This window comes from Salmo trutta, chromosome 31, assembly GCF_901001165.1.
Source record: "Salmo trutta chromosome 31, fSalTru1.1, whole genome shotgun sequence".
In the NCBI taxonomy this organism is placed as follows: Eukaryota; Metazoa; Chordata; class Actinopteri; order Salmoniformes; family Salmonidae; genus Salmo; species Salmo trutta.
This window is the reverse complement of record NC_042987.1, coordinates 26,036,035-26,063,307: the sequence shown is the minus strand read 5'-3', so window position 1 is coordinate 26,063,307 and position 27,273 is coordinate 26,036,035. Positions and strand designations below refer to the sequence as shown.

The 27,273-nt window shown below is 42.8% G+C and overlaps 1 protein-coding gene across 1 annotated transcript; it reads right to left on the bottom strand.

The window, feature by feature from the left end:
* Positions 1-845: 845 nt before the first annotated feature.
* Positions 846-23,492, bottom strand: LOC115169831 (integrin beta-1). Its single transcript, XM_029725839.1, has 14 exons — positions 23,426-23,492; positions 22,869-22,954; positions 19,271-19,493; positions 18,760-18,930; positions 18,260-18,504; positions 17,750-17,905; positions 7,337-7,522; positions 6,736-6,876; positions 5,701-5,903; positions 5,257-5,495; positions 4,746-4,968; positions 4,350-4,585; positions 3,825-3,991; positions 846-1,939 (listed from the first exon to the last, which is right to left on the bottom strand). Exons 1-14 carry the CDS (start codon positions 23,490-23,492, stop codon positions 1,874-1,876), a joined length of 2,409 nt encoding a protein of 802 aa, XP_029581699.1. The 3' UTR covers positions 846-1,873.
* Positions 23,493-27,273: the final 3,781 nt, after the last annotated feature.

The following is a 27,273-nucleotide window of genomic DNA, read 5'->3' as shown; positions in this document are numbered from 1 at the left end:
AGCAGTCAGGTCAAGACCCTTGTGAGGATGACAAGCACGCAGATTAGCTTCCCTGAGACGTTTTCTGACCGTTTGTGCAGAAATTATTCGGTTGTGCAAACCCACAGTTTCCCCAGCTTGCCGGGTGGCTGGTCTCAGACGATCCCGCAGGTGAAGAAGTCGGATGTGGAGGTCCTGGGCTGGCGTGGTTACATGTGGCCTTTTATTGTTCCCAGCACAAGGTGCACCTGTGTAGTGATCATGCCTTTTAATCAGCTTCTTGATATGCCACACCTGTCAGGTGGATGGATTATCTTGGAAAAGGAGAAATGCTCACTAATAGGGATGTAAACAAATTTGTGCACCACATTTCAAAGAAATACGCTTTTTGTGAGTATGGAAAATTTCAGGAATCTTTTATTTCAGCTCATTAAACATGGGACCAACACTTTACATGTAGCGTTAATATTTTAGTTCAGTATAGTTCATAGATCAATAAGAAATAGTTCCAAACCTCTCTTCCTTTCCCCACTTTGACCACTCCCAGACCATAACAATTCTTGCTTGAGAAATTGCTCTTCGCTAAGAAGCTATTTCTTTCTTTTAGATCATTTTAATTGAAAACAATCACTTAATTGTTACCCAGAAATGATTGGATATTGAGATAAAAACAGCTGCATTGGACCTTTAACTGTAGAAAACATGTGGGTAGCATAAGATGGGCAGTGAGTAGAAAGATGGATTCCCTGAACATTCCCTGGACATTGTAACCTTGGATACATCACACTGGATTCTCTCTAACAGTAAGATAAAGCAAGGACACATTAAACAGTAATTAACACACACACATGCAGCATGTAGCAATGTTAGGGTAATTTGTATTGGAACTTTATTTAATAAAGTATTGGAAAATGTGAATTTGATGAAATAAAAATACCCTTTAAAAACAAAGAGCACGGTGTGTTCTTACAACTAAGTGGGATGTTTGAACTTTTACAAAGATCTGACCGACGCCATTCCCATAACACTGATGTTTATAACTGAAACGTAACCACCATTATTCAATGGAAGTCGAGTTTGATCAATCCATCAAATTAGAAAAGGATTAAGGTGAGAATTATTTGACAGCAAAAAAGAAAGCTGGGGCTTTAGGTCAAGTAAAAAACATTCAGAACCCCATTCAAAATTACATTTCCATAACTGAAACAAGACACTTAAAACGAGAAGGCAGTGAGTTATGTCATATTTGGCATTGCTATTAATGAGGAGTTTAGTAGGGACCTGAGTCTTCTTTAAAACAAAAAAAATGTAAACCTGGAGCCCATAATAGCACTACTGTACTTGATGTCATTTCATTTATAAAGATTCACAAATATCGTGACAAACCCCCAAAATTATTAAACTGATTGTTCAGGTTGAAGAAAGTCATTGAAAAGAAACATACCTTTGCTTCCAGACCTTTTCTGTCACTAAAATATGGCTTAGACAGAATCCATTGCCTACAAACTGTACACATGACAATTTATTGCTGTCCCAATGGCCAGCTATCGCTACATATCTTGTCCTATATCGACATCCAATGTCACCCTCAAAACAGAAAGAATGGCTCCACGGTTCTTTGAAAGGCACAACTAGACCTTCAATGACCCTACCATTTCAGTGGCAAAAAAAACAGTTTAAGGATTCTCTCAAGTTCCACAAACAAATTATAACCCAAGTTTATACATACTGTACAATTCAAACAATGCATAGAAAAAGCAGTTAGTAAAACATACTGAAATAGTGGCAAAATGCACTGCTATCATTTGGCAACTACAAAAACAAAGTGAACATAAAAACACCCCTCCTTCCATATTCTTTTGCATACAGTGTTGTAATGACAGAGGAAGCTCCATCATTTGCCCTCGTATTTTGGATTGAAAACAGTTGTTACGGCACTCTTGTAGATGGGATTCACTCCCTGCAAAAGACAAGTAAAGAGAGAGAGTGAGGCAAAGGGTCACCATGGATACTATGTCTTTGTCCCTATATAGTGCTATACCTTTTGACCAGAGCCCATAGGGGAATGAATAGGGTGCCATTTGGAATGTAACCCAAAAATTGAATAATTAGGTTGGAGCCACTTCACAAATCACAGTTTGGTTAAAATTAAATCAGATCCAGAGCAGCCGCTCCATGGTTTGGACAATATGATTTTCAACATTTTGTGAAGAAAGCAGTCACATGTCCAATAATATAGCATGTTTATGGCACACACAACATGCAGTGAAATACGTGTTAATCCTTAGCCCATTTAATAGATGTGGTCGTCCCAATGCGATAGACCAGCGTTGCTTTTTTTCTTTCTGTTTTATTCAAAGTTAATTTCTTTGACAAATGTGTTGTTCAATTTGCTTCAGTACCATAAACTTTAAACTCACTGCTGAAATGAGAAAATGGTTTTCTTACAGCTTTTGTTTTGAAGAAGAGAATGAACATAAGAGTTGAAAAACAGGTGTGGAAAAGATGCAACACTCAAGCACAAAACACTCCAAAGGGAAAGTAAAGTACATGCAGGAAGAAGGGAAAAGAAAGATGGGCAATACAAACAGAGTAATAGGACCATGTCTTTACGCCCATAGCTTGGGTTCTGGAAGTTATTAATAGGGCCCTTGTATATAGGATTCTCTTGCTATGGTCGACAATAAGACAAACAGGGGTTTGAGAAAAGAAAGACAAGAAAGAGCATGAAAAGAAGGTGAAGCAGTAAAAGATGACAGGATGGAGGGATGGTTTGAAGGGTTTGAAACAAAGCAGAAAGGCTTAGCAACCATTACCAGGAACTGGTATAAAGTAAAAGCTGCACAATTTGAAGAATGGCTAAGTATAATCCAATAAATGTTTAATATGGAAACTTGACATATGCCTTAAGACTCCAAAAACCTGTATTTGAAAGTAACTGGGAGAAATGGATATCATTCACAAATCAGGAAGACTTAACTAATTTCTTGTTAACAATACAACATCCCATCTCTGTACAGTTACTTTATATTATTCTGTACCTATTGGATGGCAAATTTGTTTTCATTTATTCTTTAGTAAAACAAATGTTTGTTTGTTTTCTTACTGTCTTGAAAAAGTATAATAAAATCCAAGTATATGTATTTAGTCTACTACATAGTGTATATTCAGAATACAAACATATCCAACCCAAATGGTTTAGCAAAAGCCATGCTCTTGAGACTGAGGGTCTGTCCCAAATAGCACCCTATTCCCATTATAGTGCACTTCCACAACTTTTGACCAGGGCCCACAGGGCTCTGTTCAAAAGTTGTGCACTCTATAGGGAATAGTGTGCCATTTGGGCCTAGAACAGAAGCTATAGTCTCTCTCAGCACACAAGTGCTCTGTCATTCTACTATGAACATGGAATACTGTTGCTATGACTTCAGAGCACACTGAGCAGCTCGATTGAGCTTCTGTTGGTAACACCAGCTTTATTGCCTATTATGGGCATGTTGTACTGATGAGTGGACAGATGGTGGCAGCACTGCTACCCAAGCCTAGCCGAGCCAGGGAAAGGCCCATAGAGGAAAGGGGAATAAAGTCTGTCTCAGCCTGAGCAGCATGCCAGAGCCACATTTCCGTGCTGCAGTTGTTGGCACAGAACAGAAAGGAAAGGGGAGATTGAGCCAAAGAGATAACCAAGGCACACATATAACAGTTAGTGTTCACACAGAATTCCCTCTGGCCTTCAAAGGCACTGATATCTGCAATGTAAACAATAAAAAGCATCCACTGCAATTATTTTCTGAACGCACGTTTGTTGGTGTGATCCGACAGTATGCTGGTGTGATCCGCCTTACCGTGTCCCACTTCGCGTTCATTTTCTCTTTCTCGAACTTGGCAAACTCCCTGCGGTCGTGGATGATCATGAGCAGCTTCCAGATGAGGAGGAGGGCCAGGCCGATCAGCACGATGCCCGCCACCACGCCAGCCACGATGGGGATGATGTCAGGACCTGCTGGACACTCTGGAGCACAGAAGGACACACACACACACACACACACACACACACACACACACACACACACACGTAGAGTCAATGGCAACATTCTGCATTTACAGTTAATCATATACAATGGACATGGGCCTACACTGTGTGTGTGGTCCCTAATGGCATCTTATTCTCTTTGTAGTGCACAACTTCCTTTTGTAGTACACTACTTTTGACCAGAGACCACAGGGCCCTAGTCAAAAGGTGTGATTAGTGACACAGCCTGTAAAATGCTATACAGACATGGAGCCATTATGGCAGGCTATTCTTAAAATGGATAATCAAAGATTTGTATTTCTTTCAGAGAGTTGAGCAGCAACATCCGTCCACTCACCCAGAGTGTCGACCACGTAGACCTCCCTCTCTGTGTGGTTCCTGACGGCGTAGGTGTAGTAGAACCAGCAGTCGTTGGCGTCCCTCTCCTTACAGTGGGATAGGGGGTAGGACTGGTCGGCTGGCTGGGGCAGCTTGTCCCGGTCCTTCACTCTGATCAGGTTGAAGTAGCTGCAGTCCCTCTTACACGTGTCCTTCTTCTCTCCTGTCTCAAAGGCCTGGCACTGAACACAGTCTCTGTAGAGGACAATCATCAATCAAACAAACGTTATTGTCCCAGAGCTAAATTTGGTCTGTAACCAGGGGTAACATGATAAAAGTCCATACAAAAGACCTAAAAACAGATCGCACAAACAAACTAAAAGACTGCTTAGACACCCTGTGTTGTCAGGCTCACTTGTGCTCAGCACAGACGCCGGGGCAGGTGGGGCAGATCTCACAGGTGGGGCCCTGGAACTTGGGGTTGGTGCACTTGCAGACACCACACTCGCAGGTGCCCCGGCCATTACAAATCTGCTTGTTGGCTGCTAGGCAGGTGGAGGTGTCCAGGGAACAGTCGCAGGCGCTGCCCGTGTAGTTGGCATCACAGATACACACCCTGCACTCACAACGTCCATGTCCTAGTAGAGGGGAGGGGGGATAAAATAAGAGGTTCAATCAATGCTAGGCCTACACAACTCAACCACCCATTTTGAAGAATCACCCAATCTAAAACATTTTCTTTCAGACCATGTCTGAGGAAAGGGGTGGAGAAAATTGAGGTTCGTTCAGTTGTTTATTCTATTAATTAGCCTACTCATAATGGGTGTGGTAATGTTACAGTACGCAGCAGTGTCAAATGAATTCAATGTGTCAATGAAAACGTGTATACAAGTACTCAAAACAAGGGGGCCAGCCACGGGTCCTACCTCCACAGAGTTTGTTGTTGGAGCGGTCACAGTTGAAGTTGTCACACTCGCAGAACTTCCTACTGTAACGTTCTTCTGGGTTCTCTCTCTTTTTACACTCACAGGTTCCACACACACAGTCTCCGTTGTTGCTGCAGATGTCTGTACCGTTGTCTTTCCGGCAGTTAGCGTCCAGGTCGTCCGTCCTCACCTCGTCTGTACTGCACTCACACAGTCTGCCAATACGGCCCTCGTTGCACCTGAGAGAAAGCAAGAGACTTAGTATGCGTCCCAAATGGCACCCGTATCAACACCCTAGGCCTGCAGGGCTCAGGTCAAAAGTAGTGCACTATATTGGGAATAGGGTGCCATTTGGGATGCACACACACGCACTCAGCGTATAGTTTCAGAACAACATTTCACACCCCAAAAAGTAGAACTAAAACAACTGTTTTTATATCGTACCTGCAGGCTCCACACTCAAAGGTCCCATTGCCATTGTGGCACATCTCGCTGAGAGGTTTTCCATCTTTGGAACATTCACATTCGCAGATGAAGTTGAGGACGATCTCCACATTCTCAGTAAAACCCAGGGGCTTGATTGTAATGGTCTCGGAATTGCCTTCAGGCGGACACTTCTCGGACTTGATGGCAATCTCAAAGGACACCTAGATGATAGGATGAAGGTATTAGGTCGATTCAGTCGAAAAGTCAACCTGCGCATGCACAAAATGTTAGTCATTTCCAAACTAAATGTCCATAATGCTGTGTTGGGGCAAAAATGGTTTTGTTAGTCTAAATACTACGTAAAATGGTTTTGTACAGTCTAAACGCTATGTAAAATGGTTGAGTTGTATAGTGCTATTCAACTGGTAATTTTCCATGACTGTTTAGTTTTCCTCTTCTCACAGGAGTGATATGCTGCTGGCTCTTTATCTCTACGGGCTCCAGAGGCCTTGCTCAATGTTAAAATCTTCATGCAGCTGAATAGGCTTTAAAGAACTCATCACTCCCCTCTCTTACACATGTAGGCTGAGAGAACTGGTGTATAATGCTTTAAGGAAGTGGGGCTAAGTACCCTTCATCTCTCAAGCAGCTCTTTGTGTAAGAAGTATATAATGACTGTGTGTGACTCTGTCATTTTGAGTTTCCTCTCAGATGTATCCTGAGTGTAATCTCCCTTGCAATTGCTTGAATAAACTCTTATTAACTGGATAATGAGCTCTGCCTGATCCTTGGAACGAGTTTTCCTCAACAACTGGAATCACCCTTTAGTAAACTCCTGGACACTGGTATTGAGAAAGGCCTCTTGAACGGAAACGTTGACAATAATCAGTCTCAACGATATTCCCTCTTCTTGTTTTTCATTAGTAAACTCCTAAAATGTCTTGGATGGTTTACACATTTTCCAGATGTAATACATTGACACATTTTTATTCTCAACCCACATTTCAATAGAGACCAGACGACGAAGGAAAGGCTGTGCTAGCTCACACTTACCTCATCTCCAATGGAGATGTTAGAGCATTTTCTTCCATTCTCTCCGGTTCCAACCCAACCGTTCTTGCAGATGGACTTGTATGTTATGGATACACCTTCAGGCAGCTTGCCGTTTTCCAGAATGACTTCAGATGACAGAGACTATCACACGACATACAGAGAATATCTTCAGATGACAGAGACTATCAAACCACCAGTCCTTGACCTGGGCAGGAGCTCACCGGAGCACAAGCACCTCTAATGTTCTACTGCTTGAGTTCCTGTTCCTCTTCTAGAATATTAGATCAACAGTATTGTGGAGCTCCTTCACCTAAATATAAACAGTACCGGCATCCAAAATGACTACCGGCACTTATTTCAGTACAAGTCAAGCACTGCAAACAACATACAGAGAATTTCAACAAAATATGTCAATAGAAGAACAGTAGTGCACTATATAGGGAATAAGGTCCAGTGCACTATATAGGGAATAAGGTCCAGTGTACTATATAGGGAATAGGGTCTCATTTGGGAACCATCCCAGGTATTTATTTACTGCACAGTAATTATTAGCTTTACATCAAACTGCCATTCCAATTCAAAGTTAGGGAGTTAAACTCACGTTGTAAGAATCGATAATGAGCTTGATGACGTTGCTGGAGTTGGAGGACAGAGTTCCTACTGCAGACTTGGGGATGAGGTTCTTCAGCTCCTTGTAAACAGGCTGGAATTCCTCAGTAACAGCAAAAATGGTCTGAATGTTGTTGTCGCTCAGTTTCTGGACCAAATGGGCAATGGAGGGATAGTCCTGTCAATTGAAAATAAATGCAAGATGAAAATGTCAAAACAAAGATCCAATGATCCATACCACTGAGACATGTGCCAGTCATACAGCATGTTATACCATATACTAGGGGTAGGCAACTAGGTTCAGCCGAGGGCCGATTTTTGTCAGAGTGGATGGTAGGGGGGCCGGAACATAATTGTAATAATTTGTACACTGCAAATTGACCACAACTAAGCCCAAAAATGTAATGTATTTGAAAATAACAATAATGTCATACTTCGATAACATTGAGACACGATCATGTCTCTTTTTTTATTTGCGGGAATACTTGGGAACAGATTTCCTATATATATATATATATATATATATATATATATATATATATATATATATATATATATATATATATATATATATATATATATATATATATGCCAAATTCCTTGTGATTTCAGTCTTTTTTGACCAAAAACAAACCAAAAATGTTTTACAAAAAATATTGGGGGGACCCCCAAAAAACACTTGCGGTGTCACAATTATCTTCGTCTTCTGACGATAATGCGAAATCGTCGTCTGAAAAGGTAGACCAAAACGCAGCAGGCATGCGGTTGTCCATTTTGAACATTTATTCACTCCAAAACGAATACAAAAACAACAAACAAGAAAACGAACGATTTACTGACAGTCTGCAAGGCACAAGGCTAACACAGAACAATCACCCACAAATAACAAACACAAACACACCCTAATATATGGGACTCTCAATCAAAGGCAGATAGACAACACCTGCCTTCAACTGAGAGTCCCAACCCCAATTAACCAAACATAGAAACAGACATACTAGACTAAACATAGAATACCTGAAAACCAAACAGTGCCCAAAAAAACCAAACAGAGTCCCAACCCCATACTTAAACCAAATGCCCCTTCAACAAAACACACCACCCCGAACCACATAAAACGAATACCCTCTGCCACGTCCTGACCAAACTACAATACTAATTAACCCTTATACTGGCCAGGACGTGACAGTACCCCCCCCCTTAAAGGTGCTAACCCCGGAAGCACCTTAAAAACAAAAAACAAAAAAACAACAACCCCAAACAACAAAACAAATTTCCCCTCTACTAAAAGGGAGGGAAGGGAGGGTGGCTGCCGTCAACGACGGCACTGTGCTACACCCCCCCTCCCCAACCCACCTATATCAGGAGGTGGCTCCGGTTCTGGCCGTTCCGGGCAGTCGGGCCACTCTGGCAGTTCGCGGCAGTCTGGCCAGTCTGGCAGCTCGGGGCAGTCTGGCAGCTCGGTGCAATCTGGCAGCTCGGGGCAGTCTGGCAGTCCGGCAGCTCGGGGCAGTCCGGCAGCTCGGGGCAGTCCGGCAGTCCGGCAGCTCGAAGCAGTCTGGGCAGTCCGGCAGGTCTGGGCAGTCCGGCAGCTCGGGGCAGTCCGGCTGCTCGGGGCAGTCTGGCCACTCCGGCAGCTCGGGGCAGTCTGGCCACTCCGGCAGCTCGGGGCAGTCTGGCCACTCCGGCAGCTCGGGGCAGTCTGGCCACTCCGGCAGCTCGGGGCAGTCTGGCCACTCCGGCAGCTCGGGGCAGTCTGGCCACTCCGGCAGTTCGGGGCAGTCTGGCCACTCCGGCAGTTCGGCGCAGTCTGGCCACTCCGGCAGTTCGGCGCAGTCTGGCCACTCCGGCAGTTCGGCGCAGTCTGGCCACTCCGGCAGTTCGGCGCAGTCTGGCCACTCCGCCGACTGTTGACTGGCGGGCAGCTCTGACGACTGTTGACTGGCGGGCAGCTCTGACGACTGTTGACTGGCGGGCAGCTCTGACGACTGTTGACTGGCGAGCAGCTCCGACGACTGTTGACTGGCGGGCAGCTCCGACGACTGTTGACTGGCGGGCAGCTCCGACGACTGTTGACTGGCGGGCAGCTCCGACGACTGTTGACTGGCGGGCAGCTCTGACGACTGTTGACTGGCGGGCAGCTCTGACGACTGTTGACTGGCGGGCAGCTCTGACGACTGTTGACTGGCGAGGCTGGGTTTACGCACTTGAAGGCTAGTGCGGGGAGCGGGAACAGGACGAGTCGGACTGGGTTGACGCACTTCCGGGTCCGCACGAGAGACAGGAGCTGGAAACCCAGGGCTATGGAGGCGCACAGTCGGTCTAGATCTTACCTCCTGCACAACCCGCCTTGGCTGGATGGAACTAGTAGCCCTGTACGTACAGGGCAGACTGGGCTGTGCAGGGGCCTGATGGTAGCCGTGCGTAGAGCGGGAGTTGGGTAGCCTGGTCCTCGGAGGCGTACCGGCGACCAGATGCGCTGCGCAGGCATCCTCCTACCAGGCTGGATGCCCGCTCTAGCACGGCACCTGCGAGGGGCTGGAATAACTTGCACCGGACTGTGCGTGCGTATGGGTGAGATAGTGCGCTCCTCAGCGAAACATAGCGCTCTCCACCCCATACGCTCCTCCATATAACCACTGGTAGCTGGCTTCCGGCTCTTCCTACGCCTAGCCAAACTACCCGTGTGCCCCCCCCAAAAAAATTATTGGGGGTGCCTCTTGTGCTTCTCCCTCAGCGCGTCCATGGCCTCGTACCTCCGCCTCTCTGCCTTGGCTGCCTCAATTTCTCACTGCGGGCGGCGATAATCCCCAGCCTGGTGCCAAGGTCCGGCCCCGTCCAGAACTTCCTCCCAGGTCCACTTCTCCCGCCAGTCCAACTCGAAGTCCCTCTGCTCCTTCCTCTGCTGCTTGGTCCATAGTTGGTGGGTGATTCTGTCACAATTATCTTCGTCTTCTGACGATAATGCGAAATCGTCGTCTGAAAAGGTAGACCAAAACGCAGCAGGCATGCGGTTGTCCATTTTGAACATTTATTCACTCCAAAACGAATACAAAAACAACAAACAAGAAAACGAACGATTTACTGACAGTCTGCAAGGCACAAGGCTAACACAGAACAATCACCCACAAACACAAACACACCCTAATATATGGGACTCTCAATCAAAGGCAGATAGACAACACCTGCCTTCAACTGAGAGTCCCAACCCCAATTAACCAAACATAGAAACAGACATACTAGACTAAACATAGAATACCTGAAAACCAAACAGTGCCCAAAAACCCCGGAATACTTAAACCAAATGCCCCTTCAACAAAACACACCACCCCGAACCACATAAAACGAATACCCTCTGCCACGTCCTGACCAAACTACAATACTAATTAACCCTTATACTGGCCAGGACGTGACATGCGGGGCAGTTTTGACCCGCGGGCCGCCTGTTGCCGACCCTTGCCATATATGATACGTTAACTTTGTTAGGGCTATCCCCGACTAAAAAAAATATAGGTCGACCAAGAGTTGTCTGTTTTTTCGATCGATTGGTCGAAATGTTAAAACGTGCATTTTTCCATATATTGACAAATCCTATGTGTTTAAATCAAATCAACTATATTCACTGAGGTTTTCTGATGCCTTAAGCACACATTAAATAATTAAGACTCACAAATGACTAAAGGGAGTCCGACCAGCAATTGATTTGATTGTGGAGGCCTGGCTCAAAAAAAGACAGTGAGTGACCATGTGACTAGCACCCATTGTCTCTCTCTCCTCCCTGCTGCAGTGACCACCACAGAACATTAAAGTGTTTATCGTGCTGTCCATGTTGCTGCAGTTGCAACATAATAACAGCCATTTCTGACTGAAAAGTTCTGTTACCGAAATCCCTCATTTCTTCAGGAAAAACATTCCCTAATCCCTCAACCCTTGCTCTCTTTACGTGACACATGTAGGCTATGTATCGAATGCACGTGACCAAAGACCTATTTGCATGGGACTAGTATTACTAGAGAATGTTGGTTATGTAATTATTACTCCAGAATGTACGTTATTCCAAAGGATGATTCGGACAGGATACATTTTTTCCAAACTGCCCCTTATAATTCTTTTTTTTTCTTCTATAAATTGACAGTTATGATGGAAGCCTGGAGGTTTTTATTCTAGGCATGAAGATACAGTATTTCAACATGTCCAGGTGATAGGGCCACACTGATAACTCCAGCTTGGTTCCAAAGTTTCTAAACCATACCAAACCATCTTTGGTATAGTGTCGCTATAATATTATTTCAATTGAGGAAGTCTGATCATAATCTTTAGGATATTTTATAGATCTGCAGTACGTCCTAAATGCCCCCCAGCACTTGAGATGCATTTTAAGGCAATGGATGAGAAAGTTAACTTTAGGTCAGTTGTATGCTGCTTTAGGTCAGTTGTATGCTGCTTTAGGTCAGTTGTATGCTGCTTTAGGTCAGTTGTATGCTGCTATGCGATCTATTAACAGCAAGGGTTGCATTAAATAGGCTCAATATTTTTTACTGACGCATTTGGCAATATTCAATTCATATGCACAAAACATATAAACAAAAGCATTCACTGTGAAAGTTGATAGGCTACATGTAGGACACAAGCAACATCTGTCAAACTCTGACATTTCTCTGAAAACACAGGGATGTTGATTCATATTAGTATTATCAGAGGACCTTGGAGTAGGTTATTCTGGCTGGAATTGTTACTCTCCTGCCATGTAAAAATTACTGACATTGCCGATTCTGTCACATCTGTCTGACGGATCGGACCAAAATGCAGCGTGTCGTAGTTCCACATATTTATTTATTCCATGAAACTAAATGCAATACATGAAATACTTGAAACACAAAAACAACAAACCGTGACGCAGAGAGGAAAACACTACTCAAAAGATAATCACCCACAAACACAGGTGGGACAAACATCAACATAAATATGACCTCCAATTAGAGGTTACGAGGATCAGCTGCCTCCAATTGGAGATCAACCCAAACAACACCAACATAGAAATACAAAACTAGAAACTGAACATAGAAATACAAAAACAGACAAACACCCCCGGTCACGCCCTGACCTACTCTACCATAGAAAATAACAACTTACTATGGTCAGGACGTGACAGATTGGGACGGGACTAAAATTACAGAGGCTGTGTTTTGTGCTCGGAAGTTTACATACACTTAGGTTGGAGTCATTAACACTTGTTTTTCAACCACTCCACAAATTTCTTGTTAACCTGTTAGGGCTAGGGGGCAGTATTTACACGGCCGGATAAAAAACGTTCCCGATTTAATCTGGTTACTACTCCTACCCAGTAACTAGAATATGCATATAATTATTGGCTTTGGATAGAAAACACCCTAAAGTTTCTAAAACTGTTTGAATGGTGTCTGTGAGTATAACAGAACTCATATGGCAGGCAAAAACCTGAGAAGATTCCTTAAAGGAAGTGCCCTCTCTGACAAGATCTTGTTATTCTTGTCTCTGTTTATTGAAGACTGAGGATCTTTGCTGTAACGTGACACTTCCTACGGCTCCCATAGGCTCTCAGAGCCCGGGAAAAAGCTGAATGATATCGAGGCAGTCTCAGGCTGAAACACATTTGCGCGTTTGGCAAGTGGTCTATCAGCGGACAAAGGGACTCATGCTCGTGCACGAGACGACACCATGTTTTTATTCTATCGTCTTCGAATGGATTCAACGACTCCCGGTCGGAATATTATCGCTTTTTTACGATAATATTTTTAAACAGCGGTTGACATGCTTCGAAGTACGGTAATGGAATATTTAGACATTTTTTGTCACGAAATGCGCCGTGCTCGTAACCCTTATTTACCATTCGGATAGTGTCTTGAACGCACAAACAAAACGCCGCTGTTTGAACATAACTATGGATTATTTGGGACCAAACCAACATTTGTTATTGAAGTAGAAGTCCTGGGAGTGCATTCTGACGAAGAACACCAAAGGTAATCAAACTTTTCTAATAGTAAATCGGAGTTTGGTGAAGGCTAAACTTGCTGGGTGTCTAAATAGCTAGCCCTGTGATGCCGGGCTATCTACTTAGAATATTGCAAAATGTGCTTTCCCCAAAAAGCTATTTTAAAATCGGACATATCGAGTGCATAGAGGAGTTCTGTATCTATAATTCTTAAAATAATTGTTATGCTTTTTGTGAACGTTTATCGTGAGTAATTTAGTAAATTGTTAGTAAATTCGCCGGAAGTTTGCGGGGGGTATGCTAGTTCTGAACGTCACATGCTAATGTAAAAAGCTGGTTTTTGATATAAATATGAACTTGATTGAACAAAACATGCATGTATTGTATAACGTAATGTCCTAGGTGTGTCATCTGATGAAGATCATCAAAGGTTAGTGCTGCATTTAGCTGTCTTCTGGGTTTTTGTGACATTATATGCTAGCTTGAAAAATGGGTGTCTGATTATTTCTGGCTGGGTACTCTGCTGACATAATCTAATGTTTTGCTTTCGTTGTAAAGCCTTTTTGAAATCGGACAGTGTGGTTAGATTAACGAGAGTCTTGTCTTTAAAATGCTGTAAAATAGTCATATGTTTGAGAAATTGAAGTAATAGCATTTCTAAGGTATTTGAATAACGCGCCACAGGATTCCACTGGCTGTTACGTAGGTGGGACGATTTGGTGCCACCTACCCTAGAGAGGTTAACAAACTATAGTTTTGGCAAGTCGGTGAGGACATCTACTTTGTGCATGACACAAGTCAGTTTCCAATAATTGTTTACAGACAGATTATTTAACTTATAATTCACTGTATCACAATTCCAGTGGGTTACATGCACTAAGTTGACCTTTAAACAGCTTGGAAAATTCCAGAAAAGGATGTCATGGCTTTAGAAGTTTCTGAGAGGCTAATTGACATCATTTGAGTCAATTGGCGCTCCACCTATGGAAGTATTTCAAGGCCTACCTTCAAACTCAGTGCCTCTTTGCTTGACATCATGGGAAAATAAAAAGAAATCAGCCAAGACCTCAGAAAAAGAATTGTAGACCTCCACAATTGTACACCACAATTGTAGACCTCCGCAATTTCCAAATGCCTGAAGGTACCACGTTCATCTGTACAAACAATAGTACGCAAGTATAAACACCATGGGACCACGCAGCCATCATACCGCTCAGGAAGGAGACGCGTTCTGTCTCCTAGAGATGAACGTACTTTGGTGCGAAAAGTGCAACTCAATCCCAGAACAACAGCAAAGGACCTTGTGAAGATGCTGGAGGAAACAGGTACAAAAGTATCTATATTCACAGTAAAACGAGTCCTATATCGACATAACCTGAAAGGCCGCTGAGCAAGGAAGAAGCCACTCTTCAAAAACGGGCATAAAAAAGCCAGACTACGGTTTGCATGTTGTACATTTTGGAGAAATGTCCTCTGGTCTGATGAAACAAAAATAGAACTGTTTGGCCATAATGACCATTGCTGTGTTTGGAGGAAAAAGGGGGAGGCTTGCAAGCCAAAGAACACCATCCCAACCGTGAAGCATGGGGGTGGCAGCATCATGTTGTGGGGGGTGCTTTGTTGCAGGAGGGTCTGGTGCACTTCACAAAATAGATGGAATCATGAGGAAGTAAAAATATGTGGATATATTGAAGAAACATCTCAAGACATCAGTCAGGAAGTTAAAGCTTGGTCGCAAATGGGTCTTCCAAATGGGCAATGACCCCAAGCATACTTCCAAAGTTGTGGCAAAATGGCTTAAGGACAACAAAGTCAAGGTATTGGAGTGGCCATCACAAAGCCCTGACCTCAATCCTATAGAACATTTGTGGGCAGAACTGAAAAAGTGTGTGTGAGCAAGTAGGTCTACAAACCTGACTCAGTTACACCAGCTCTGTCAGGAGGAATGGGCCACATCCACCCAACTTATTGTGGGAAGCTTGTGGAAGGCTACCCGAAACGTTTGACCCAAGTTAAATAATTTAAAGGCAATGCTACCAAATACTAATTGAGTGTATGTTAACTTCTGACCCACTGGGAATGTGATGAAAGAAATAAAAGCTGAAATAACTAATTCTCTCTACTATTATTCTGACATTGCACATTCTTAAAATAAAGTGGCGATCCGAACTGACTTAAGACAGGGAATTTTTACTAGGATTAAATGTCAGGAATTGTGAAAAACTGAGTTTAAATGTATTTGGCTAAGGTGTATGTAAACTTCCGACTTCAACTGTACATGACCCGACCTCCCCCAGTAAAACGAATCTAGTCTGAATAGGGCACAATAGGGTCTGACCTATAGCATATCATAATCACATCAATAAATTGGTTGGATGCAGAGGACGTGGCAAATATTCTAGAAACGGGGGAATGTTTACTGGTTGCTCAGGAGGTAAAGGGAAAGTCAGATGTGTGGAATAAATTGGACTAGTTGTGGAAAATACTGGAGATCAAGAAAAAGAAGGTAAAGAGCAAGCGCTGCGTGCACATTATGTATGCCAAACAGGTGCTGTATAGATTACAATATAATAAATGTAAACACTAAATAAATTACAAACGTAACAGACTCTGTTGTAAAGTTTTTTGTTTGTTAAGCCTTTATTACAGCAAAGACTAAAAACAGTCGCATTCATTTGTTTACGCAATTTCCGAAATGAAACGGTTTATTTATTGTTTATGCTAATTATTCAAGGCTGGCTTTATTTTATTTGAAAACAAAAATACTTGATTGCATTTCAAATCATGAATGACTCATATGCTGTGTGATTTATTTAACCAGGTAAGTTGACTGAGAACACATTCTCATTTACAGCAAAGACCTGGGTAATAGTTTCAGGGGAGAGGAGGGGGATGAATGAGCCAGTTGTAAGCTGGGGATGTTTAGATGGCCATGATGGTATGAGGGCCAGATTGGGAATTTAGCCAGGACACCAGGGTTAACACCCCTACTCTTACAATAAGTGCAATGGGTCAGGACACTGGTTTATCGTCCCATCCAAAAGACAGCACCCTACACAGGGCAGTGTCCCCAATCACTGGGATATTGTTTAGACCAACGGAAAGAGTGCCTCCTACTGGCCCTCCAACACCACTTCCAGCAGCATCTGGTCTCCCATCCAGGGACTGACCAGGACCAACCCTGCTTAGCTTCAGAAGCAAGCCAGCAGTGGGATGCAGGGTGGTATGCTGTTGGCTGGTGATTACATGAACAACTTAATTATTGATTGATTGATACAGTAGCCTATAAAAGTTTTGAAATATAGGCCTAAGTAAGTTACGGTATTAAGACTAAATAGGATGCGCTCTTAGGCCTACAGCTCAATGGTGAGTATACAAGGCTGCTATAGCAAGCCTACTAATGATCATGACATTACTTAGGATCATAATAATAATAACAATAAGAAAGAGATCAAGAAAAAGGAGCGTTATTATTATAAATATAATTTTTTTATAAATTTGGAACAGTGTAAACAACACTAAATATATTATAAGTAATGCCAGAGAGGTTGTTCTAATGAAATAAAGTGTAAGGCCTTTATTACAGCAAAGATTAAAAATAGCCAAATTATTTACTTGACATGTCATTGCGTGAGGCTTGGTACTCACGGAATCAGTAGGCTATTAAAAACTCACTCAAACAGGCAACAGAAGCAGGATCTGTCTTATTTCTGTAGAAATATTGACACATTATAAAGCCAGGCACAATTAACAGTTAGACTATTGATTATAGACCTAATTAGGTTGGTGTTTCCTCTCTCCTCACTGTTCAATAAGGAAAGGGCAGATTTCTCATCTCCTCATTCTGCTGCTGCCTCCACTGCATTGTTCTCAACACCAATATGCTGGTTAACTTTGCTATTATGCACATAGCAACATGGTCTAGGAAAAGGCGCCAATTCAACAGCGCACTGATGTGTTTCTGAACCACGGACAGTGACCACTATCCAACGTGGGAGAAAGCTTATTTTTTATAAAATAATATTATTTTATTGGTGTTGCAACATTGTTCTTATGTAATATAACCATATACAATTTCAGAAGCACATGTTTTAGAGTGATGGATTGTGCCATCCCCACAGCCTCCACAATGGATCAGTCCACTCAGACAGGCGCGAATCCGACAGGTGTCTTGTACACCATGATATTATTACTTTTATTATTATAATACTTTTTGCTACTGCTCGACTAAAGAAATATCGGTCGACCAACAGCCCATTGACCCAACAATTGACCAGTCAACTAAATGGGGTCAGCTCTAAACTTTATTGTCCGTGTACATGGAAAGTCATTTTGTGAGGTCAGCATGCAAAATACACAAAATCAATACACTACAATAAAACAAATGCAATAGAAAATGGCTGGAAAGTATAGAGTAAGTAGAGAAAGACATACGTAGTAATGGCTCATGGTGTACATGTTGTTCTCCAGATGACACTTCCCATCGTTGGGCAGAACGATGCCGCCCAGCTTGCCGTCTCCAGCAAAGTGGAAGCCAGCGTCAGTGGAGAACACCAGCAGACTAGTGACGTTCCTCCAGCCAATGGCCTCCTGCAGGGTGATGAAAAACACATCCAATTAGAGCCCCCAAAAGAAAACAAATGCATCCAACTTTATCAGTGATTCCTAATTATTTGTTTTAATGCTTTGGACTGACTGGTATTATCTCAATCATGAACCATTCTAGCCGATTATGAAGCTTTCTGTACTTCTGGGCTGGTATTTATAAAGTGTCTTCGATTAGAAGTGCTGATCTAGGATCAGGTCCCCCCTTCAATGTAATCTTATTCATTATGGTCAAAAAGGCTAAATTGATCCTAGATCAGTACTCCTACTCTGAGATGCTTTATGATTACAGGCCCTGAAGTGAGACTATCCCACTATGGCCCAGGTCAGGTCACTCACCCCACAGACGGCCACCTGCATGATGGCATCGAATCCTCCCTCAGGGGAGTCCAGGTTTCCAGAGATCTGCTGCTTACTGACCAGGCTGTTGAACTCCTCCCCGTCCTCAGTCAGCTTCAGCACGTTCTTATAGCTGAAGGGGCTCGTGCAGGTGTCGTTGTTGGTGCTGGTGCAGGGGTTCAGCAGTCTGGCTGGGGTAGTGCTGATGTATGGCATCACTGTCTTCTCCACAAAGGAGCCGAAACCTGGTCAGGAAAACAGCCAATGTTGAGAAGAAGAACAACAATATACTTTATTGATCCATTTTCCTTGCAGTCCATTGAAATCTGTCTTTTGCTCTGATCCCAACCCCTTACAAAATACACAAACACAGGTTGGAACAGAGGATAGCCACAGTGAAGTACCCAATGAAGTACCACAGTGAAGTACCCAATACCTTCCTTCTTTCTGAATGACCTTACTTTGAACATTTTGAGTATGTGAAGTTTAATGTCTTTTACCGATATGGAAGTCTGAGGTGACCTCCTTCATCTCACGCATCAGGTCAGTCCCCAGATTCTTGACGTTCTCCAAATCGTCTTTCATCGAGAAGGAGAGATCCATCAAGTAGTAGAGGTCGATGGGGTAGTCCTCTGCCCTCTTGAACTTCAACTTAAAGGTCTGGGCCTCACCTTCATGTGAGAAAGGAATGGAACAGATTCAGAGAACATGAAGACTCTCCATCATTCAATATTTGACAAACATCAACAGGATTCTGCCTGAAAACTTGGATTCAGAAATTGACTGCATGTGAACGGTAAGTTCAAGAAAGATTGCATATTCTAATATGCCCTGTTGAGATAAAGCATGGCCAATGAGCTGGTCAGGTCAGGAGGCAGGGCCCATATTCACAAAAATACTTAGAGTAGTAGTGCTGATCGAGGATCAGGTCCTCCATGTCCATCTTATTCGTTATGATCTAAAAGGTCAAACTGATCCAATATCAGCACAGGTCAGGAATCAGGTCATTACCGGATCGGAGGTTGAGGGTGATTTTCTGAGGCTGGATCTGAGTGATCTGGTCAGCCTTCAGCTTCTCTGCCATGTCCTTCTTGCGGTTGGTGACAGGCTTGTTCTTGTTGATGGAGGTGCTGCCCCGGGGGTTCTCGATCTTGGCCTTAGTGCAGCCCTTCGTGATCAGGGACTGTAGCTCATCACAGCGTGCTGACTTAGACTCTCCCTGCTTCAGGAAGTCCTGCACAGAGACAAATATGACAAATAACCCACATTTTCTTGTTTTTTATGTTATTTGTATTGACTTTTTTGATTGGTTTTCAAAATAGTCAACATACACATGATGAAGCACTCATTCTGATATGACATTTCTGATGATTTTGCAGTATGAAGAAGGAGCAAGTTCAGTCAGAAGTTCAGTCAGATCCATGGGTGGTTTCAAGTTGGGTGGAAAATATGGTGGGTGCTGTTGAGTGGGTGAAGGTAACCCGAAGTGAATTGTCATGTTTGTTTGTGTTTCTTCAGATCAGAGGGAGCAAAAAAATATTGTACTTTTTGGAGAAATGTCCTCTGGTCTGATGAAACAAAAATGGAACTGTTTGGCCATAATGACCATTGTTCTGTTTGGAGGAAAAAGGGGGAGGCTTGCAAGCCAAAGAACATCATCCCAACCAAGAAGCATAGGGGTGGCAGCATCATGTTGTGAGGGTACTTTGCTGCCGGAGGGACTGGTGCACTTCACAAAATAGATGGCATCATGAGGGAGTAAAAATGATGTGGATTTATTGAAGCAACATCTCAAGACATCAGTCAGGAAGTTAAAGCTTGGTCGCAAATGGGTATTGGAGTGGCCATCACAAAGCCCTGACCTCAATCCTATAGAAAATTTGTGGGCAGAACTGAAAAAGCGTGTGCAAGCAAGGAGGCCTACAAACCTATCTCAGTTACACCAGCTCTGTCAGGAGGAATGGGCCAAAATTCACCCAACTTATTGTGGGAAGCTTGTGGAAGGCTACCCGAAATGTTTGACCCAAGTTAAATAATTTATAGGCAATGCTACCAAATACTAATTTAGTGTATGTAAACTTCTCACCCACTGGGAATGTGATGAAAGAAATAAAAGCTGAAATAAATAATTATCTCTACTTTTATTCTGACATTTCACATTCTTAAAATAAAGTGGTGGTGCTAACTGACCTAAGACAGGGAATTCTTACTAGGATTAAATGTCAGGAATTGTGAAAAACTGAGTTTCAATGTATTTGGCTAAGGTGTACGTCAACTTCCGACTTCAACTATATATATATATATATATATGTGTATATATATATATATATGTGTATATACTGGGGGACCAGTACAAACAAAAAAAATGTATGAACTGTATGCATTCACTACTGTAAGGTGCTCTGGATAAGAGTGTCTGCTAAATGACTAAAATGTAAATTATAATGTTAATGTACTAATGTGTGTGAGTAGACTGTTTAAGACTAAGACACTGTTACTATTTCAAAATGAACAGGGCAGAGTTGATAAGAAGACCTTGGGAAAGGAACAGGAGAAGAGGCATCCCTAAGTTAGGGAGAGAAACAACGGCCTGGGAACGGCTTAGTTGGCAGGAGATTAGAAGACAGGTGGCAAGGTTTGATAAGGAATGTATGTGTACTGTGGAAAAATACAGCCGCCTAAAGCGGGGTGGAGTTCTCTACTGATGTAAGTGTGTGGTAATATAAAAGGCTGTGTGCATTGTATGAATTTCAGAGCTCTTGTAAATAAACATTCTGACCAATTGTAAGCTGGATCTGCGTCTGTTTCATTCAACCAGAATCTTACACCCTCTGGGGGGCAGACTGAGTAGTTTAATTGAAGTTCGGTTTAAGAACATTGTTAACTTGATTCCCGTAACAATATATAGTACCAGTCAAAAGTTTGTACAAACCTAGTCATTCAAGGGTTTCTCTTTATTTTGACAATTTTCTACATTGTAGAATAATAGTGACGACATCAAACCTATATGGAGTCATGTAGTAACCAAAAAAGTGTTAAAGTATTTTATATTTGAGATTCTTCAAAGTAGTCACCCATTGCCTTGATGACAGCTTTGCACACTCTTGGCATTCTCTCAACCAGCTTTATGTGGTAGTCACCTGGAATGCATTTCAATGATCAGGTGTGCCTTGTTAAAAGTTAATTTATGAAATTTATTTCATTCTTAATGCGTTTGAGCCAATCAATTGTGTTGTGACAAGGTAGGGGTGGTATACAGTAGAGAGCCTTAATCGGTAAAAGACCACATGCATATTATAGCAGGAACTGCTCAAATAAGCAAAGAGAAATGACAGTCCATCATTACTTTAGGACATGAAGGTCAGTCAATACGTAACATTTCAGGAACTTTGAAAGTTTCTTCAAGTGCAGTCGCAAAAACTATCAAGCGCTATGATGAAACTGGCTCTCATGAGGACCGTCACATTAAAGGAAGACCCAGAGTTACCTCTGCTGCAGAGGATAAGTTCATTAGAGTTAACTGCACCTCAGATTGCAGCCCAAACAAATGCTTCACAGAGTTCCAGTAACAGACACATTTCAACATCAACTGTTCAGAGGAGACTGCATGAATCAGGCCTTCATGGTCAAACTGCTGCAAAGAAACCACTACTAAAGGACACCACTAATAAGGAGAGACCTGCTTGGGCAAAGAAACACAAGCAATGGACATTAGACCGGTGGAAATCTGTCCTTTGGTCTGATGAGTCCAAATTTGACATTTTTGGTTCCAACCGCTGTGTCTTTGTGAGACGCAGAGCAGGTGAACGGATGATCTCCTCATGTGTGGTTCCCACTGTGAAGAATGGAGGAAGAGGTGTAATGGTGTGGGGGTGCTTTGCTGGTGACATTGTCTGTGATTTATTTAGAATTCAAGGAACACTTAACCAGCATGGCTACCACAGCATTCTGCAGCGATACCCCATCCCATCTGGGTTGCACTTAGTGGGACTATAATTTGTTTTTCAACAGGAAAATGACCCAAAACACACCTCCAGGCTGTTTAAGGGTTACTTGACCAAGGAGAGTGATAGAGTGCTGCATCAGATGACCTGGCCTCCACAATCACTCGACCTCAACCCAATTGAGATGGTTTGGTATGAGTTGGACAGCAGAGTGAAGAAAAATCAGCCAACTAGTGCTCAGCATATGTGGGAACTCCTTCAAGACTGTTGGAAAAGCATTCCTCATGAAGCTGGTTGAGAGAATGCCAAGTGTGTGCAAAGCTGTTGTCAAGGCAAAAGGGTGACGACTTTGAATAATCTAAAATATATTTTTATTTGTTTAACACTTTTTTGGTTACTACATGATTCCATATGTGTTATTTCATAGTTTTGACGTCTTCACTATTATTCTACAATGTAGAAAATAGTGTTCTGTTCCGTGACTCAAGACAGCTCTGCATTACTACACTCTGAGCTGGCGGCAACTATTTCACAGCAAGTGCCCATACACTGGTATTCAAATCCTATCCCTGCCATTGTTCAGCTCCTAATACAAACACTTGTGTTAGCTGCTTCCGGTGAGATAAGACTGTGCCTCTGGAAGCATGTGCTTTCAAACAACTTACAGTGTCTGTACACCATCCACATTTCTCTGCCACCTGGATGCATTCCCCACATGATTGTGCATTGGCCTTGATGCAATCACTGCCCTCTGAAAGGAAGAAACAATACATATTTTTGAATACAGCCACAACTATTTGCCAAGAGGCAGAATTCAGAAAATGTGCATTGCAAATGGCACCCTATTCCTATATAGTGCACTACTTTGCTTTACTATGGTCAAAAATAGTGCAATACAGTGTGAATAGGGTGTCATTTGGGACGCAGCTTTTGTAACTACATTTTTCCTCTCTTCCTGGCTCAACATGGAATTTCATTTCTTCCAATCTGTTCAATTGCGAGTCATGTTGCTGAAGCCAGGCAGCTGGCAGCTGTAGGCAGTTTCTTAAATAGATGACATCATTCCATTAGGCCAACCTCCTCTACCACAATATCGTAATCTGAAGAATGTCTTCTTTTCATTGCTTTTTGATGCACAAAGTAGACTAATGCTTTAGGTGCATAACAAAACAGTAAAATGTAGCCCTAAAACAATATGTGTGTGTAAGTCAAATAACCTTACCTTGCTGTGCACTGCAGAAACACAGGATTCCTAATAATGTTGCTATTGAAAGTAGCCTCAGATCCATCTGAAAGGAGACAAAACATTGATTCAAACTACTGGACATGAATTTAGTGAAGCAAATGGTATACCTGTCTTCAAACAGCATGAAAACAACCACTGAGGACCTTTCCAGTCGCTTCTCTCACACAGATAGCTTAGCAGGGACTGCAAGGACATTTTTCTTTGTTTCACTGGCCTACAGCCTGCTTGATTAACAAACATGGTAAAAAAAAGTCACATGTTTTTAAGTGTGAGGACGTGTTGTACCGTGAGAATATCAGTCTCGGGAGACCAATAGATTATACTCGGTTATGTCATGAGGAGTTTTGAGAAGTGTGTAATGCATTCAGCACAACATGAACAAAGAAAGTTTGTTTATTGCATGGATAGACTGCTGTTTAAGCAAGCCAAAGGTAGTCAGAGAGTGACAGGGACGTGAATATCTAGTCAGGTAATCTTTAGATAAGGAGCTCTACACCCCAGGGTCATAACAAAGTCATTGCGTTTTCAGAAGCACCTTAAAGACATTGTCTAAGCTCGTGCCACTTAATCACATTGAACACAAATAGGCCTGGCCACTAATGCAACTCTCCACCAACGACTCCACCATTGGCACTGAACAAAAGACAGGAGAAGAAAAAGTCATCAACGGAATTCTTCTAATCATTGTCCTCATAAGAGGTCTGCATTTGAAAACACCTAGGAAACAGGCTTGATTATGGCTAACATTCCTATTGGACTATGTCTTTGCAGAACAGACCTAGGCTTTGTCCCAAATGGCAACAATATCCCATGTAAAGTCCCCCATGGGCCCTGGTCAAAAGTAGTGCACTATGTAGGGAATAGGGTGCCATTTGGGAAGCAGTCCTTGACAAGTCCACTGCTTCCTAACACAGAGCAGAGAATGGAGAGGTGTGCATCTGCTACTCCCATATTTGGTCAGGCAGCTACATGCCTCCCCCAAGTCCTCCTGCTCCCCACTCCAGCTCTCCCACCAGTGACACATTTCCTCTGATGGCCAGCCCAGTCCTCCTCCCATTTAAATTATGAAATCAGCCTTTCTCTCTCTTCCTCTTCTTCTTCCTCCCCCTCCTCCCTCCCGGTCTTCTCTCAGCCCGGCAGAAGTCACATAGCATACCAGAGAGACAAACAGTGCCGACAACAACTTGATTAGAGAGCAGTCAGAGAGCATTAACCATTTCTCTTCTTGACACGACCTACAGTATGTCTGACTGAGGGTTAGGAAAGGCTTTGTTCCTGTTCCTCACTAACACAAGTATGTCTGTCATCCAAACATATAACTCAAATATGTAAAAAGTACACCCTGAAATGTGATGTTTGTTAACATTGGACAAATGATGAGGTTGTGCAGGAGCTTTGTCTCTAGATGAGATCACAAACTCTACAGCTATTTGATTTTGTACACAACCATGTATGCAGTCGTGTTGTCTAGCCTATAGGAAAATAACCACGTCCTGGGACTATTGGCCAGGCCATCTAACGCGAAGCCTCCCTAAGAGCTTCAGTGATAACCATCAGAGAGAGAGAGAGAGAGAGAGAGAGAGAGAGAGAGAGAGAGAGAGAGCAAGCGGACTTGAAATCTTCACTCTGTCACAAGTGGTTTCAGCAGTCCCATCCAAGATGTGAAATAAAAGGTGTAAAAGAGAGAGAGGGATATTGGCCAGTAGCGTCTATGAATCACAAGATTATGAAGGCATAAATTAATGAAAGTGTTTATTCTTATTTTAAATAAATGTATGTAGTTTCTTTCCTTGATGTACTTGTCCATTAAAGGTAAATTGAAAAACTTTAGTAAAGCTAAGCAAAGATATGTATTCCATCCACTAATGCTAAACGTGTATTTAACATAGAAACATCTCTATTTTTAGGATTTTTATTAGAGGTGTGGTTGTGCCATCTTGAATTGCCATAGTAACGACCACAGTTGTAGACTTGAGTCACATGAATTGGACTCAAGTCTGCCTCGAGTCACAAATTCGATGACTTGAGACTCGACTAAATAAAAAATGAAATAACTAGACACTTGACTTGGAGCCTCAAGACTCGGGACTCTACTTTGACTTGAGCCTGATGACTTGAACTTATCTGGCCAGGTTTTTTAACGTTTTGTCACTCATTTTGTGGCACAGAGTCTACGTGGATTACTTTTCACGTAGCCAGAGACAGTAGCCGCAGCATCGCCCTTGAAAAAAAACCTGTAACAGATTGGCTAGTTAAACGCACACTCTGCAATCTGATTGGACCAGCAAACTGTCAGAGGTTGAGTGGTAAACTAGTGAACAGATTGCTGCTTTGCTGTACAGCTAAAGGATCGGGTGCAGTGCAAACGTCAAATTATAATAGAGAATTGCCATAATAAATAAATAGACAGCTCTAAAAAAAAATTGGTGATCAATAATATGAACCGTTTACTTTGCAAGCTCACCAGCAATGGGGCAACAATTACTAGCATAGGCCAACTGGTATTTTGGAATGTAACAAATTATGAAGCTTGTATTTGGAATTTGTTTAAAATGAATTATTACTGTGGCGAAGACGCACCATAGGCGCCGCTCTTCACATGTGTTCTCCAAACTCCCGCCAGTGGAGAGTGCTTTTATGAGAGGCTCCAAGATGGCAGCTTGAATGCACGCTTCTTACCGAGCTCTGCATACCAACTTTTGAAAGATAGCGAAAAGTGTATTATTTTGAACTACCAAACTAATACTTTGCTTGCTAAAAACACCAGGTTATTGATGATTTAAGATTATATTTTCCAAAATGTCACAGCGCGCTGACAGAAAGAGAAATCTTATGGCTTACTCCTCAGCTAGCAATGCTCAGGCATCATCCAATGTCGCTACACAGGAGGCAAATGCTTTGATTGACAACTGCCACAACTATACTGGTCTGACAGACTCTATGACACTTACCGTGTCAGATGAGGATTTTCCTTCTTTGCCTACAACCCTAAGCAAACCTCCAGCTTCCAAGAAAGGTATGTTTGAACTGGGCCCAGATGCCACTGCCAATAATGATGTTATCGCCACTCTTTCCAGGCTCATCAATGCAAGGTCCGATGCCATAGAGAAAATGGTTGGCGACAACGCAATGAAAATCGAGGGTTTAAAAAAAAACAGTTGACTTTGCATGCATGGAAATCAAGGATGTTAAGAAGAAGGTCGACACATCGAAAAGGAGGAGGGAAAGATGGACCTGTGCCAAAGAAGAATCGCGGAACTCGAAAGCTACTCCAGACGGTGGAATCTGAGACTGTATGGAGTACCCGAAGCAGATGGGGAGAACGTGCGGCAAGAGACCATCAAAGTCTGCCAAGCTATCCTACCTGTGGAGAAGGCTAAGCTAGCAGATGTTGTCGACACTGTACATCGCCTCGGCACGAGAAGGCAGGGTGACTCCAAGCCCAGAGGTGTCATTCTCCAATTCACATCACGGATCTACAGTGATGCCATTTGGAAAGCAGCCAAGAAATCTAATTTCCTATGTGATAACAATCTACGGTTTGCTGAAGACCTCTCGAAAGCAGACAGAGAAAGGAGAGAGAAACTGTGGCCAGCTGTGGAAAAAGCACGAAAAGAAGGGAAAGCGGCTTACTTCATCGGAGGGCGCGCTTTCATCAACGGATCCGAAATCAACCTTCCTCCTTGAGAACTGTCATAGACTGTGCCTGGTGGTCAACATAGGCTTCCTAGATAGCTACCTCTGATGTGAGCAGATCCCACTCCCAGCTCTAAGGTGATTTAACCTTCGTTCTAACTGCACAGGACTACTGGAGTAATGGATAT

What these genes read in the sequence shown, in the direction of transcription:
- LOC115169831 (XM_029725839.1), bottom strand. Translation starts at nt 23,492, where the DNA reads ATGGATCTGAGGCTACTTTCAATAGCAACATTATTAGGAATCCTGTGT. An exon ending in TGCAGGTGGCCGTCTGTGGG is followed by an intron (nt 17,906 to 18,259) that starts GTGAGTGACCTG and finishes ATCACCCTGCAG; the next exon opens with GAGGCCATTGGCTGGAGGAA. An exon ending in TCATTATCGATTCTTACAAC is followed by an intron (nt 6,877 to 7,336) that starts GTGAGTTTAACT and finishes GTCGTGTGATAG; the next exon opens with TCTCTGTCATCTGAAGTCAT.